Raw genomic sequence first — 14811 nt, 5'->3', positions numbered from 1 at the left:
TTAGCATTGTTTCCACTAACCCAGTGGTTCCCAAACTGTGTGCCCTGGGTTTTGATCCAGGAGCAATTCAAATTATTTATAGTCAATGTAATAAGAAATATATGTGGATAAACAGAAGTGAATCATGTTCCTCATCATATACCTGGGAATAAGGATGACGTGTAATTGTTTGTCCTAGGAGAGCCATGAAAACCATTCTGATATTCTGGGGTGCCATGGATCAAAAAAGTTTGGGAACCACTGCACTAACCCCTATTGTTTGTTTTTTATAGTCTTGCTAAACCAGGTTGTTTAACTTTATTCCATTCAATCTTTGAATTTGCTAGAAAAAAATGCTTTTTTTTTTTACATACAGTACAATGATTTCATAATGTTGTTACTGAAGGCTGGCTGTTTGTAGAAAGTTCCTTATGATCTTAGAAAGTCCATTTCTAAACAAGTGACTTTAGTTAAAAAATGATAACTTTTGTCCCTCTTCCCCTGTTACATTGTTACCTCATGCACCTGGGCACAGTATCTGGCAGTGTCCCAGGTAAAGCATGTAGCTTCTACAGTTTCCTGTGATGAATAGGAGAAAAAGTTCCAATTTTTGACACCATTTTGGTGCTTTAGCTACAATACTTTATTGTTGAAATCTACATATGCTTCTTCATCATTATCATAATCAACATCGTCGTCTTCCTCAAGCACTATGTCAAAGTAAGGTCTTGGCCTTGCAGGATGGTATATTGACCTTGCAATTAACTTTTTCTGGGACTCATTATCCTTTGGTGGCAAAGTTCTTGTTTTGTTTTTTGTTTCCTTGTTCTTTTCGTTTGTTTTGTTTGACAGAGTTTTTGGAAAACTGGTCACAGGACCTGCTAGGATTCCCGCTCGTTCTGAAAATACGGAGTCATCATCATCATCAGGAGCTGAATGAAGACATACATGTGTCATGTTTAATATATGAGAATTGACCTAGTGGGCCTATTTAAATTGTACTGTTCAAAATAAATTATAAACCTTAATAAAATATAACTCTGTGATGTTTACAATATGTGGGCCAGATGCACTAAGAATCAAAAGTGATAAAATGGAGAGTGATAATCAATCAGCTCCTGTCTGACAGGTTTCAAACACAGCCTGTGACATGACAAGTAGGAGCTGATTGGTTGGTTGTTCTCCATTCCATCACTCTCCATTTGATCACATTTGAATCTTAAGGCCCATACATACTTGACGATTTTGAGCTGAAAGTCGCTCAAACTTGGTGTTTTGTGTGTACGGCCCGGGTGAGTGGTGATTTGCGTTCCCGTATCATCGCCGGGAAAGCCGCGCATCTGCTGGATTACCAGCAGATGAGTGGCTTTGTGGACGGCTTTGCATAGCGCTGTGCTATGCAAAGCCGTCCGCCCCCTCGCTGACGGGGAAAGCCACTCAGTGTGTATGCACTGAGCGGCTTTTCCCACAGCAATGACAGCGATGATCGCTGTCTATACACCCAGTATGAATGGACCTTTAGTGCATCTAGGCCACTATGTGCACACTGCATTCAGTTTGTCATATATACATTTAAAATTGAACATCATTCTGTTCTTATTTCAGAATTTACCTTGAAATGATTCTCGTTCATTATATTGGCCTGCATTATAAGATCCATGGGGAAGTGATAAATAGCGTACCTTTCTGGCATCCGTCTGCTAATCATGAAAAAATATATATATATATATTAAATTACTTGGAAAATATTTTTTTTATACAACTGTGGTTTATCAAAACTGTGTAATTATCCATCAAATACCTTTCAAGACTGAATCTTACTAAAGTGATTTGAATTTTCATGTTTAGACTATGTTCTAAAAGATGGTCATAATACATATTTAACAATGTCAGCTGAATAGTGCCCTATTATTTGTCTATATAAATAATATGTACACTACATCTATTACTCTATGTGCAGGCAAACAATTCCCGCTAACAAAAAATAACAGCTATTATAGCACATGTAACAGTTCTCAATGGGCGTGGATCTGCTTTCAACAGCTTACCAAATGCGATTCTTAGGCAATGCAAATGCAGGAGGAGGTGCATATCATGTCCTGCCTACATTTGCAATTGCATCAAAGGAAAAGAGGAAAATTGCGACTATCGGTCATGGTGTCCTTCTGTGACTGGAGCCTGAGTAAGCCTTATCTTAAGGTGCCAATATACTGAGCCGATCTGGGCCAATTTTGACCGATTCTGACAATTCGCGCCTTGAAATTGGCTCAGTCTGATGTCCCCTCAGGTCCGATGGACGGATCTGCAGGCCGTCCGACCACCTGATCTGGGACCTCCCTGCCTGTATTGTGGGGTCCAGCCAGCTGGTGGCGGGGGGCGGGCAGCTCGTAGTGGCAAGCAGTGGGGTCTATCCAAGTAGCGGTGGGCGGCTGGGATCTTGTAGCCGCATTTTGCTGGGCGGAGGGATACAGCTGCTGAATATTTTGAAATGACTGGCCGGACGTTGATTGGCTGAGAGAATTCTATCAGCCAACCAGCGGCCTCCCATCTTATTCGCTGAGAGAATTCTCTCAGCCAATCAATGTCCAACCAATCATTTCAAAATATTCAGCAGCCGTATGCCGCTACCTGGCAAAATACTGCTACAAGATTCCAGCCACTGCTCGGATGGACCCGACTGCCCACCACTACGAGCTGGCCGCCATCAGCTGGCCAGACCCTGCTGCCCTGCCCCCTGCCACCAAAGCAGCTCCCCGGGAGAATTACATGCAATAAATCAATTGTGAGTACAAATGCAGTGGCGTAACTATCAAAACCGCAACCCCCCCTCACCAAAAATGTTGGCAGCACCCCCCCCAGTAAACATAATGAACACCCAACCCCCCCCCCCCTGCACCGCCACGGCCTCCCCCATCCCCGTGCCTTACTTTCCGGTGTCCTTCAGTGCCAGGGACCCGCAGCCGGCTCCCCTCCTGGCTTCTGCTGGTATAAAAAAGGACCATACCAAAATGTCCGCCCCCATAGAGCAGACAGTTTCAGAGAATTGTCTGCTCTATGGGGGCGGACATTTTATGATGGTTAATTTTAGCAGAAGCCAGGAGGGGATCTGGCTGCAGGTCCCTGGTACTGAAGGACAGCAGAAAGTAAGGCACGGGTCGGGGGGGGGGGGTGTTTGTTTGGCATTACAATAGCCCCACAGACCCCCGGCACCCACACTTACACAGCGCCCCCCCCCCCCTCGACTGCGGGGTCTGCGGAGCTATTGTTACGCCACTGTACAAATGGCACATTAAGTGCCAGATCACATGTGAGCCTCCCGGGGAGCTGCCGGGGGCTCTCAAGGGCAAACTGGTCTGACTTGTCCTTAGGACAAATCGGATCAGTGTATGGGGGGAGTTGATGGGGGCAGGAGACCTTGGGCCAGTGAAAAAGTGCAGACCCTGAGACACAGATGGACTTAGCAGCAGTAGGGATAAGAAGAAGCAGCTGAAGGGAGACAGGGATTTCACACAGATAGTAAGTGCACCTATGTAGGAGCAGCCATGTAATTCAGACACATATGTGAGCTGACCAATGTAGCCACCAGAAAAGCAGAGCAGACCAGCAGGGAGGCAGATACCCAGTGGCCAGGTGGATGGAGATGGCAGGAGATGTCTGGGGGCCAGCAGCTATGTGATTGTCATGAAACTGCTGCAGTATGAGGATCCTGGCTGTGTGGAGCCCACACAAGGACCCAAGAGGACCTGCGCTGAGATACCCCCTGCTGGAAAGTCCTAAAGGAGGCAGCCAATGCTAAGGAAATGCCCTCAATGGCTGCCGGACCCCTTCAGCATTACTAAAAAAATGGTCTGGCAAATTGAGAGGTCCTTGGGCTTTGTGTAAGGGCCAAAAGCACCATTGAGGCTTTTATGTGTCTGATAGAAGAAGGACATGCTGCTGGATGGACAGAAGCATTGAGGAAACGTCATGAGAATCACAGCTGCATCTCCCGGATGTCTTCTTGCCTCACCAAGAAATCAGGCAGTATGCAAAGGAACCTGATGGCTCCAGAAATCCAATGAAGAACCCATTGCAGTGACCTGGGGAAATTCTGCAGAGGATACTGGTTGTTCCTGGCTGCCATGCCTTAAAAGATCCCAAAAGGAGCACATTTGAGCTCTTGTTTCCACAGTCTGTCCGGAGATTGGGTAGAGAGTGGAGCTAATCGGAAGGTGGTGGAGGAACCACTGCTGGGAGTGAGGCACCTAATTGTTACCAAATACCCTCCAACATTTGAAGAGAAGAAATTGGTACACATTCAGGAAGGGGCGTGGCCATGAACAAAGGGGCGTGGTCATGGGCAAAAGGGGTGTAACCACGTCCCCTTTCCGAATGTGTACTGTGCACTGCACCAACTACTACACCGCCAATGGCTATGTTTTCCCCCGGTTAATTATGGATTGTGAGGCGGTAACAGGTGTGACCAGAGTGACAGGGGGCGTGGTCTAGCTGCGCTGTTATGTACGACTGAGAGATGCAGCTGGAGCTCAGACATCCTCAGAGACGCCGCTGGGTCCCATGGGCAGCAGAGCCAGGAGCCAGCCTGAGTGAGTACTGGGACGCTGTGTCTGGCGCACAATGACACTCTGTCTAGTTGGCGTCTGACCCTTCCTGTAGCATAGACTTACCCAAATGGGAGAATAGGGAGTAGGACATGTGTGCCCTCATACAGGACTTCTGGTGTAATACAGGAACATCACGGGCACGATTCAAATTTCTTTCTGACCCCTGTGTTGTGATTGGCTGCAGTGCCTGCACTGTGATTGCCGTGGTGCGCTGAGGCGGCTATCATTGGCTGCAGTGCTGTCAGTTTACAAGCCTAGCTCTGCACTACAGCGAGCCCCTCTTCTCCAGGTGCCGCCTTCAGTGACAGCACTGCACGGTTGTCTGCCTCCATGCTGCCTCGGTTGTGACAGCTGAGCGGGAGCCACAAGAAAAACAGTACATTCGGTACGGCTAAATCGGTACAGTTTGAGGGTATGTTACCATAGCTTGTTATGTGATACAATAGAAAGGAATTGGATCCTCTGTTTTGTGCAGTGATTGTGTCTGATAGGGGAAACCTCACAAACGGGTCTGCCTCTCTGATCTTTCCCAAACCTAGTCCTTGTTACAGGTTGCGGCATTGATTTTGGGATATTACAGGTGCTTATATCCTTGTACTACAACTTATGTCCACTTGCACCCATGATCACCTATATAGCTTGTGTGTGATGGGGATCTAATAAACAGTAAAGCATAAGCATATGATAAGTGTAGTTTTGCATGGTTTGTTTAACTTAACTCTGCTCCCACTGTAAATGATTGTTATGACTGTGCATTATAAATGTATATTCCATACCTGTCCTTCCCATGGGAGGCTGCTTCCTTTTCTGATGCTTGAAAAGCGACGAATAAGTATTTCTCTGTTTTGTCTCTCATTATCTTCTTTTGGTAGATTGTACTTGACATATGAAGATGTCTTAGCAAAACAATGACAGAGTATACATTTAATTTTAATATCACTTCACTATTATACTGTAGGTTGTTGTTTTTTGCCTTGTCTAACCTGAAGGCACATTTGAAAACGGCTAAATAATAAAAAAAAATAATAATAAACATTACTATACTGCAGCCCACTTATGGCTAACCAGCAGGAAGTGAAATATGTAAATAATGCTAAAATAGGCACACCAAAAAATACCATATGCATGCACAGTGAATGAAAGACCGATCAGCTTCAGAGATTAACCCTTTGAGTGCCAAATTAATTTGTCAAAATAGGTGTGAAAATTGCCAAGCAAACTTTTTTTAGTGTACCCTTTAAATGCCAACGTTGCTGTGAGAGATCCTCAGAATAGCTGTTAAAAATACCAGGCCGATCACAGCATGTTTTTTCTTTTTTTTTTCTGGGTGCAATATTGAACTAAACTTCAATTAATTGGCTTGGCTGTATTTGTATTCATACTAAAAGAACAGTCGCTGTGAGCATTGCATTTTTAGCGGATATTTTGATATTTTGATCGCTCACAGCAACGTTGACACTCAAAAGGCCCATACACATCATCGCCGGGAAAGCCGCTCCTCTGCTGGTAATAACAGCGGATGAGCGGCTTTGAGGACGACTTTGCATTGCGCTGCACTTTGCAAAGCTGTCCACATCCCCCCCCCGTGCCGGATAGATGGAAAGCCGCTCAGTGTGTATGCACAGAGCGGCTTTCCCCCCAGCTATGACAGCGGTAATCGTTGTCCCTAAACGCTGGTCATAATCGCCTAGCGTGTATGGACCTAAAGGGTTAATTCACAAGCAACTAATTAAAAGCTCGTAGACTGGTTACACATTTGCTGATATAAAACGCTTAGAGACTCTGAACAATTTATCTACTGGACCATCAGCTCGTGTGTATAGCTGATAGGTATGTGAACAATGTTGTTCACAGACTTATGAGCTGGGCCATGCGACATGGCTGATGCAGATATACCGGTACATCTGCCTGTGTGTATGGGCACCCAGCTGACTGCCAACCACTGCTGCTGCCTTGCAAGGAGAACCCAAGGGCCTGAACACCATACTGTAACCCACTGCCTCCATGTCACCTCTGCCTCTGTTACCCACTGCCTTTGTGTCTCCCTCTGCATAAAGGATGGCACCATGCACAAAGTTAACAGAAACACCCTACATTTATAAATAAGCAAAACAAATATAAATGACTGTAATTTCCCCTTTATCAAATTAGCTTATATGAGAGTGCCTATATCTTAATATTTAAAAAAAAAAATCTTACCCTTTGACGGACTCGATAGAGACTGTTTGTTAATAGGCCTTTCATCTGTACAACATCTTCTGGGGAAAAGGCAGGTTTTCCTCTTTTATAAGTTCTACAAATTAATAACAGAAGACACCTTTATAGAAATGCAAAAAAGCAGGTGCAGAGTGTGACTGAGCTGTACTGCCTACAAGACCTTGGAGAGCATAGTTGCCTCACATCTACAATGGGCCCATATTCTTACCTAGCTGCCAACACCACTGATATCATCAGGATTCTCAGGGAAACTACAGTATGTGGACAGCATCAGACATGAAGGGCCAACCAGAGTATTGCAGTGATAGGGTCCCATGTTAAGGGGTCTGGGCAGTCTCCAGAGGGGGTTTGGCCAGCTGATAATGCATAAATACTACTAATGCATACATGATACCGTACCAGCAATGACCCCCATCGCTCACCACCGCTCCCCCATAACACACACACACACCCCGTAACCCTGCCCGTCTCCCTTGGCCAGACAATTCAAATTATTATATATAATATATAATTCAGGTTATTATTTAGCTAATAATAATGCTGGTTGATTTCTGTTTAACCTAACATTTCCTAATGTGGCAGCTCTTGAAGCAAACCTGGTAGTGGTTGTGAAATTTTATGAATTAATAGTTTTCATATGATATTGAAATACATGCTAAAATAGTGTTTATTTTTAAAAATGCACTTGTTTATTTATTTACTATACTGTGTGTATATGATGATGAAACGCGTTGGATTAGTCCTTGGCTGACAATGACGCGGACTTGGAACTCCTGACGCTGTGGATGTCTCTTGGTCTGTCCGGTTCCTGGCTGCGTCCTCAGTGGCCTGCACGGTGTCTGCACTTTATTGTTTATGTCTGACTGCTGCCCCCCTGGGTTACTATAAATATCTACTGCATACCTGCTATTTTAAACTTACATGTACAGTATGTGAGCTTTGTTACACCAGTAAAGTAAAGTAGAGAAACAAGTAAGGTGCTTACCTGGAGCCACAGCTCCAAGAGATAAAGAACGCATGCTAAGAATTGTAAAGGCAACAAGAAAAGATGGGGAGGTGGATGTCATCGTCCACCTTGGCACAAATGACCTGGTTAATGCTGATGTCAAGGCCGTAAAAGATGAATTTAGAAAGTTAGGAACTGCTCTAAAACAGGTGGCAACCACTGTAACTTTTTCAGAAGTATTGCCAGTACACCAAGGGGAAGATAGAACTCTGAGAATTAGAAACTTCAATGTTTGGCTAAGGAATTGGTGCAACGAGGAGAGATTTGGATATTTAGGTCAAAGTCAAGCTACCTGGCAAGACAGAGCCTTATATAAAAGTGATGGCCTGCACCCATCTTCAAGGGGAACAAGATTATTAAGTGAGAAGTTTGGAAGCTTCATAAGCAACTATTTAAACTAGCAGAGGGGGGCAGTGAAACAAATAAGAATGAAGAAATCTGCTCCCCCAACCTAGAGGTATTGTCTCTGCAGGCAAATGGAACAGAAAGCCTATCCACTGCAACAGAAGATAATGCCGATCAAAACCGAATAGATATAGGCAGAAAGATGAACATAGCTAGCAGCAGGAGAAGCACAAACACAACTTTAAGAGCTATGTGTGCAAATGCTAGGAGCTTAGGAAATAAAATCCCAGAACTAATTGCAATAATGACAAGGGATGAACTGGATATTGTGGCTATTACAGAGACATGGTGCAATGAAAATCATGACTGGGACATAGCTATACCAGGATATACTTTATTTAGGAAGGACAGAATGGGAAAAATTGGAGGAGGGGTTGCAATATATGTGAAAAAATATATAAAGACTACCTTAATACAAAGTATTGAAGAAAAAACGGAGGCCCTTTGGGTGACCATAGAAACAGGGGAGAAGGCGATTCTTCGTATAGGGGTGATCTACAGACCACCAGGTCAGGAAGAGGAACTAGACAAGAGCTTATTGCAGGACATCAATAAAATGGCATTAAAAGGAGAGGTGATAATCATGGGAGACTTTAATCTACCTGATGTAAACTGGGAGCTGCCTGTTGCAAGTTCCACCAGAAGTAGGGAGATGCTGAATTCCTTGTAAGGAGCATCCCTCCAGCAATTGGTGAGGGAGCCCACTCGTAAGGACGCAATATTAGACTTAATACTTACAAATGGTGACAGAATATCTGACATAAATGTGGGTGAAAATCTGGGATCCAGTGACCATCAAGCAGTATGGTTCAAAATAAAGACAGAGACTGACTCATCGCACACAAAAACAAAGGTGTTAGATTTTAGGAAGGCTGATTTTGTAGAGATGGGAAACTCTGTAAGGGATTCTTTAGCAGAGTGGAAGAACTTGGAAGGAGTGCAGGATAAGTGGGAAAAATTAAAAAGTGCAAATCTAAAAGCAACAGAACTTTGTGTCAAAAGAGTTAGGAAAAACACAAGAAAAAGAAAGCCATTGTGGTTTGCAAAAGAAGTAGCAAGTATTGTGAAAGCAAAAAAGTTGGCCTTTAAGATATTTAAGCAGACGCAGAAGAATGAGGACAAAGAGGTGTATCTTGTTAGACAGAAGGAGGCTAAGAAGGTAATCAGATGTGCAAAAGCACAGGCTGAAGAGAAAATGGCCCTGTCAGTGGGTAAAGGGGGGAAAACTTTTTTTAGGTATATAAGTGAAAGGAGAAAAACAAAAAGTGGAATAATTAGACTGAAGACAGAGAGTGGAAGTTTTCTTGAGGGGGACAATGTAATAGCAGATAATATTAATAATTATTTCTGCTCAGTATTCACTGCTGAAAGAGAGGGGAAGGGGCCACAGTTAAGTTGCAAGTATAGTCAGAAAACTGAGGGAGAGACAAGTACATTTACAGAGGAGAAAGTCCTCACAGAACTCTCAAAACTGAAAGTGGATAAATCAATGGGGCCAGATGGGATACATCCAAGGATACTAAAAGAGCTTAAAGGGGAGCTGGTAAAACCAATAACAGAATTATTCAACCAGTCATTAGCTACTGGAGTAATCCCAGAGGACTGGAAAACAGCGAATGTAGTCCCACTGCACAAAAGTGGAAGCAAGGAAGAGGTAAGCAACTATCGACCAGTGAGCCTTACATCAGTAGTAGGGAAATTGATGGAAACACTCTTAAAACAAAGAGTTGTAGAATATCTCAAAACCAGCAATTTACAGGATCCAAAACAGCATGGGTTTACTGGGGGAAGATCATGTCAAACAAATCTTATTGACTTTTTTGACTGGGTGACTAAAGTAATAGATCAAGGTGGGGCTGTAGATGTAGCTTATCTAGACTTTAGTAAAGCTTTTGACACTGTCCCACATCGCAGACTGTTAAATAAACTTGAAAGCTTGGGATTGGATTCTAAGATAGTTGAATGGATAAGAGCGTGGTTGCAGGACAGAAAACAGAGAGTTGTAGTAAACGGAGTACAGTTAAAGGAGGGAAAGGTTACAAGTGGAGTACCCCAGGGATCTGTACTTGGACCGGTGCTTTTTAATATCTTTATTGGTGATATTGCAAATGGAATTGAGGGTAAAATGTGCCTTTTTGCAGATGACACAAAGGTATGCAACAGGGTAGACACACCAGGAGGGGTAAAACAAATGATTGAGGATCTAGGCAGATTAGAAAAATGGTCAAGAGAATGGCAACTACAGTTTAATGCCAAAAAATGCAAAATCATGCACTTGGGTCTCAGAAATCCAAAGACTTAATATAGTATAAATGGCACTATAATGGAAACTACTGAGGAAGAGAGGGATCTAGGTGTCACTATTTCAAGGGACTTAAAAGCAGGTAGGCAATGTAACAAAGCAATGAAGAAGGCAAGTCACATGCTTGGTTGCATAGGGAGAGGTATCAGCAGTAGAAAGAAAGAAGTAATAATGCCACTGTATAGGTCATTGGTACGACCTCACCTAGAGTATTGTGTTCAGTTCTGGAGGCCATATCTCCAGAAGGATATAAATACATTAGAGACTGTACAAAGAAGAGCAACTAAAATGGTGCATGGCCTACATCACAAAACGTACCAGGAAAGACTAAAAGATCTTAATATGTATATTTTAGAGCTGAGAAGGGAAAGGGGGGACATGATAGAAACTTTCAAATATATCAAGGGCTTTAACAAGGTACAGGTGGGAGACATTCTTCACAGGAAGAGGAGCAACAGAACACGAGGACATTCACTGAAACTAGAGGGAGGAAGATTCAGGGGAAATGTGAGGAAGAATTTTTTCACAGAAAGAGTAGTAGATAAGTGGAATAGCCTCCCAACAGAGGTGGTAGACGCAAATACAGTAGTACAATTTAAACATGCTTGGGATAAGCATATTGATATCCTTACAAAAAAATAAGGATCAAATATGGTTTGAGGTAACATGTTTAAAAAAAGGGGCAGACTAGATGGGCCAAGTGGTTCTTATCTGCCGTCAAATTCTATGTTTCTATGTAAAGTATTACTTACCTTTATGCTCATTTGTGCGCTTCTCTGGTTCATTTTCTGCATGTACCCTTCTTTGAGGCATTGGTTAGCCTCATTCCGGAAAATAGCTGCACTGCATGTGGATCTACCTCAAGGACGGATTGTTACTTTTGGTACTCTTTACCTAGAACGGCGCCCATCGCGGGCATCGCATGTACATCGCATGCCATTATAATGGCATGCAATGCGACCGATGCGATGCCCGCGATTTTACATAGAAATGCATGTTAAAATGTCGCATGCGGCCAAAAAAACGCATGCGATGCGACCGACGCGATTACCGCGATTTTACATAGGGAACAATGTTAAATGGCCCAATTGACCCGATTTTACATAGGGAACAATGTTAAATGGCCCACAGACCCCAAATAGCCACCCTGAAGTGTGAAATGGCCCCCCCAATTGTTAACGCCACCCCACGATCAACGTCAACCCGAAGCGAGGAGCGGCGGTACGCGTCCTCCGACCTTTTCATACCCCCACTATCCACGTCGGCGTGGAGTGGAGAATAGAAAGTGTGGCGAGCGCAGCGAGCCACCGAGCCCGAAGCGTGGCGAGCCCCGCGAGGGGACGCGGATACCTGTGAAGCCCGCGAGGGGATGCGGACAGGGCCGCCGAGAGGCAGGGGGGGCGGGTACATTTTACCTGGGCCCGGGCCTATCAGGGGGCCCGGGTCCGAGAACACACAAAATGAAAAAAAAAAAAAAAATCCAGCAAGTGCGCTTCTACGTAGCGGGCGGCGCAGCCGGCGGTACATCAAAGGAGGACGGGAGAGGTCTCGGCGAGCGGCGGGTGGGTGCTTACTGTCTGATTGTCTAATTATCTTGTGTGCAGTCAGACAGTGCAGGCAGAGGAATTCCACCAGCCGCTGCGGAGCTTCCGACGGCGTCACCGTGCAGTCATAGACTCTCGCGAGATTTAATCATCTCGCAGGTCTCTGACTGTGGAGCAGCAGACTGCAGCAGCAGGGACTGGATGCTGCAGCGTGCAGCCTGCCTATGGGACACCAGGAAGGGAAAGGACGGTGTGTGGAGCTGGAGGAGCTCAGAGGCTGAGCTCACTGTCTGCTGACAGAAAACTGAGACCCAGTATAAAAACGCTGCTAGTAAGTGCCTCTGCCTGGCTTAATATTTATAATTTACCTTTATATATAAATTAATATATATATATATATATATATATATATTATGTATATATATATACAGTATATATATATATATATATATATATATATATATATATGGATTCAGTATTGAATCCCGGCGGTCGGGATCCCGGCGTTCAGGATCCCGACGCCGGAATCCCGACAGCCGAAATGCCGACAAGGGGGGGACGTGGATCGCCCCCCCTTGCGGGCTCGCTGCGCTCGCCACGCAGCGGGCCCGGTGCCTCGCTACGCTCGGCACACTAATTTATTCTCCCTCCAGGGGTGTCGTGGACACCCCAGGAGGGAGAAAGTGTCGGCATTTCGGCGGTCGGGATTCCGGCGTCGGGATTCTGAACGCCGGGATCCCGACCGCCGCGATCGTAACTGCATCCCATATATATATATCTCAAACGAAGTCAGATGGCACTCACAAGATTTTTTTACTGCACGGCGTCAACGTTTTGGGCGGGTAGCCCTTTATGAAGAGAGTTGCTCCCTTGACATTACCATACGTTTAGGGTTGCCAATCCCGGAGCATTTTTTCAATCCCGGCATTCGGGATTGAAAAATGCCCGATCCCGGGATTGGCTTCCCTAATTAAAAAACCCACCCCGGCCTCCCCGCATATTTATTTACATGTGCGGTGCGGCCGGGAGGGTGGTCGGTGATGCTGGGAGGGTGGGCGGCTGATTACTGATGCTGGGAGGCGGGCGGGTGAGTGAGCTGCCAGCAGCAGGAGCCGGGCAGGCAGGATTCAGGAGCCGGTGCCGGTCAGGCAGGTGGGCGGGCGAGGCGATGATGTCATGCTGGACGGGTCTGTGCAGCTGTTTGGCCTGTGCAGTGTGACCTCTGGCCTCGTCACGCTGCGCAGAGCCATACTGCCGGGTAAGGGAGAAGCCGGGCAGCGTCTGAGCACACGCTCAGACGCTGCCCGACATTAGACTGCGCATGCGCAGTCTAATCCCGAAATCCCGGGATTGGAAACTCCAATCCCGGGATAGAAATCCCGGCGTTTTAGGGGCCAAATCCCGGGATCCCACCGATCCCGGGATTGACCACCCTACATACGTTCCTGCTGCCTCTGTCTTGGCACTTAGCGCTGTCCTGGTAGTGTCACCCCATAGTGCCATGCCATTACCGCGCCTTATACTTACGTTTTATTCTCCCTTGAGGTGCCTCAGGGGGGCCCTGGGAAATTGTTGTACTGGGGCCCAGGATTTCTCTTGGCAGCCATGGATGCGGATACCTGTAAAATCGGGTCAATTGGGCCATTTAACATTGTTCCCTATGTAAAATCGCGGTAATCGCGTCGGTCGCATCGCATGCGATTTTTTGGCCGCATACGATGCGACCGACGCGATTTTTTTACCTTGCGATGCCTAAGATCAAAATCGTGGGCGCGGTTCTAGGTAAAGAGTACCGTTACTTTTAAGGGACTTTGCGCAAAAAATGGACTTTCTGTATATATATATATACAAAAGTGTGAACTACCTAGATGTAACCATTAAAATCTGTGATGGGCACATTGTCACATCACTATATACCAAAAGTACAGATAGAAACACTACCCTCTTAGCCACCAGCCATCATCCGGCCCCCCTAAAAATGGGACTTCCATTTTCTCAAATGCTGAGAATACGGCGCATAGCCAGTAACATCGAAGAGCTTGAAAGTAGTTTAAATAACATGATTGCCAGATTCAAGCAACGCGGATATGCAGAGGCTGATCTGCACCGTGCAAAAACTAAAGTTTTGTCACTTACCCGTGAACAGGCCTTGAGCTCTACCACCAAAAAGAAAGATCAATCCAATAAAATAATTTGGGTTAATTCGTTTCACCACAAAAGTAAACAAATTCAACACAGTGCCAAAAAATATTGGCCACTACTTACCAGTGATACTTCTTTACCGGGGCTCAAAAACAAAAAAATCATGTGTGCCTACAAGCGGGGTAAAAATTTGCGAGACCATTTAGTCAAAAATAATATCTCTTATCCCCCTCCAAAAATGGCTACTTTCCTTGGCATTCCCAAACCAGGTTGTTTTCGCTGCTGTGGTTGTACCACATGCAGCTACATGATCACAGGCGACACTTTTTGCCATCCATATACTGGCAAAAAATTCAAACTCAAACACCGAGTAAGTTGTCACACTAAGTTCGTTGTGTACCTTCTTAGTTGTCCCTGCGGACGACATTATGTTGGAAAGACCGACAGGTCATTTAAAGAGCGTGCCACAGCCCATCGTTCCAACATCAAAACAGCCATTGCTGCAGGATATGGCGAGCACCCCGTTAGCAAACACTTCGTGGAGGCAAGACATCCCTTGACCTCCCTCAGATATAGAATCATAGACCATGTGCCCCCCCTTTCCCGTGGCGG

At 45.2% G+C, this 14811-nt stretch overlaps 1 protein-coding gene across 1 annotated transcript in view; it reads right to left on the bottom strand.

The window, feature by feature from the left end:
• Window positions 1-609: 609 nt before the first annotated feature.
• Window positions 610-14811, bottom strand: part of SLC9A4 (solute carrier family 9 member A4) — a 61827-nt gene continuing 47625 nt past the window's right edge. Inside the window, exons 9-12 of the mRNA XM_083170793.1 lie at window positions 6783-6876; window positions 5360-5479; window positions 1592-1676; window positions 610-911 (exon numbers count right to left, since the gene is read on the bottom strand). Of these exons, the coding sequence (XP_083026919.1) occupies window positions 613-911; window positions 1592-1676; window positions 5360-5479; window positions 6783-6876 (598 nt within the window). The 3' untranslated portion in view covers window positions 610-612. The remainder of the gene's footprint in view (window positions 912-1591; window positions 1677-5359; window positions 5480-6782; window positions 6877-14811) is intronic.

This window comes from Crinia signifera, chromosome 2 (genome assembly GCF_055691185.1).
Source record: "Crinia signifera chromosome 2, ASM5569118v1, whole genome shotgun sequence".
NCBI lineage: Eukaryota > Metazoa > Chordata > Amphibia > Anura > Myobatrachidae > Crinia > Crinia signifera.
This window is presented reverse-complemented; position numbering and strand designations above follow the sequence as displayed.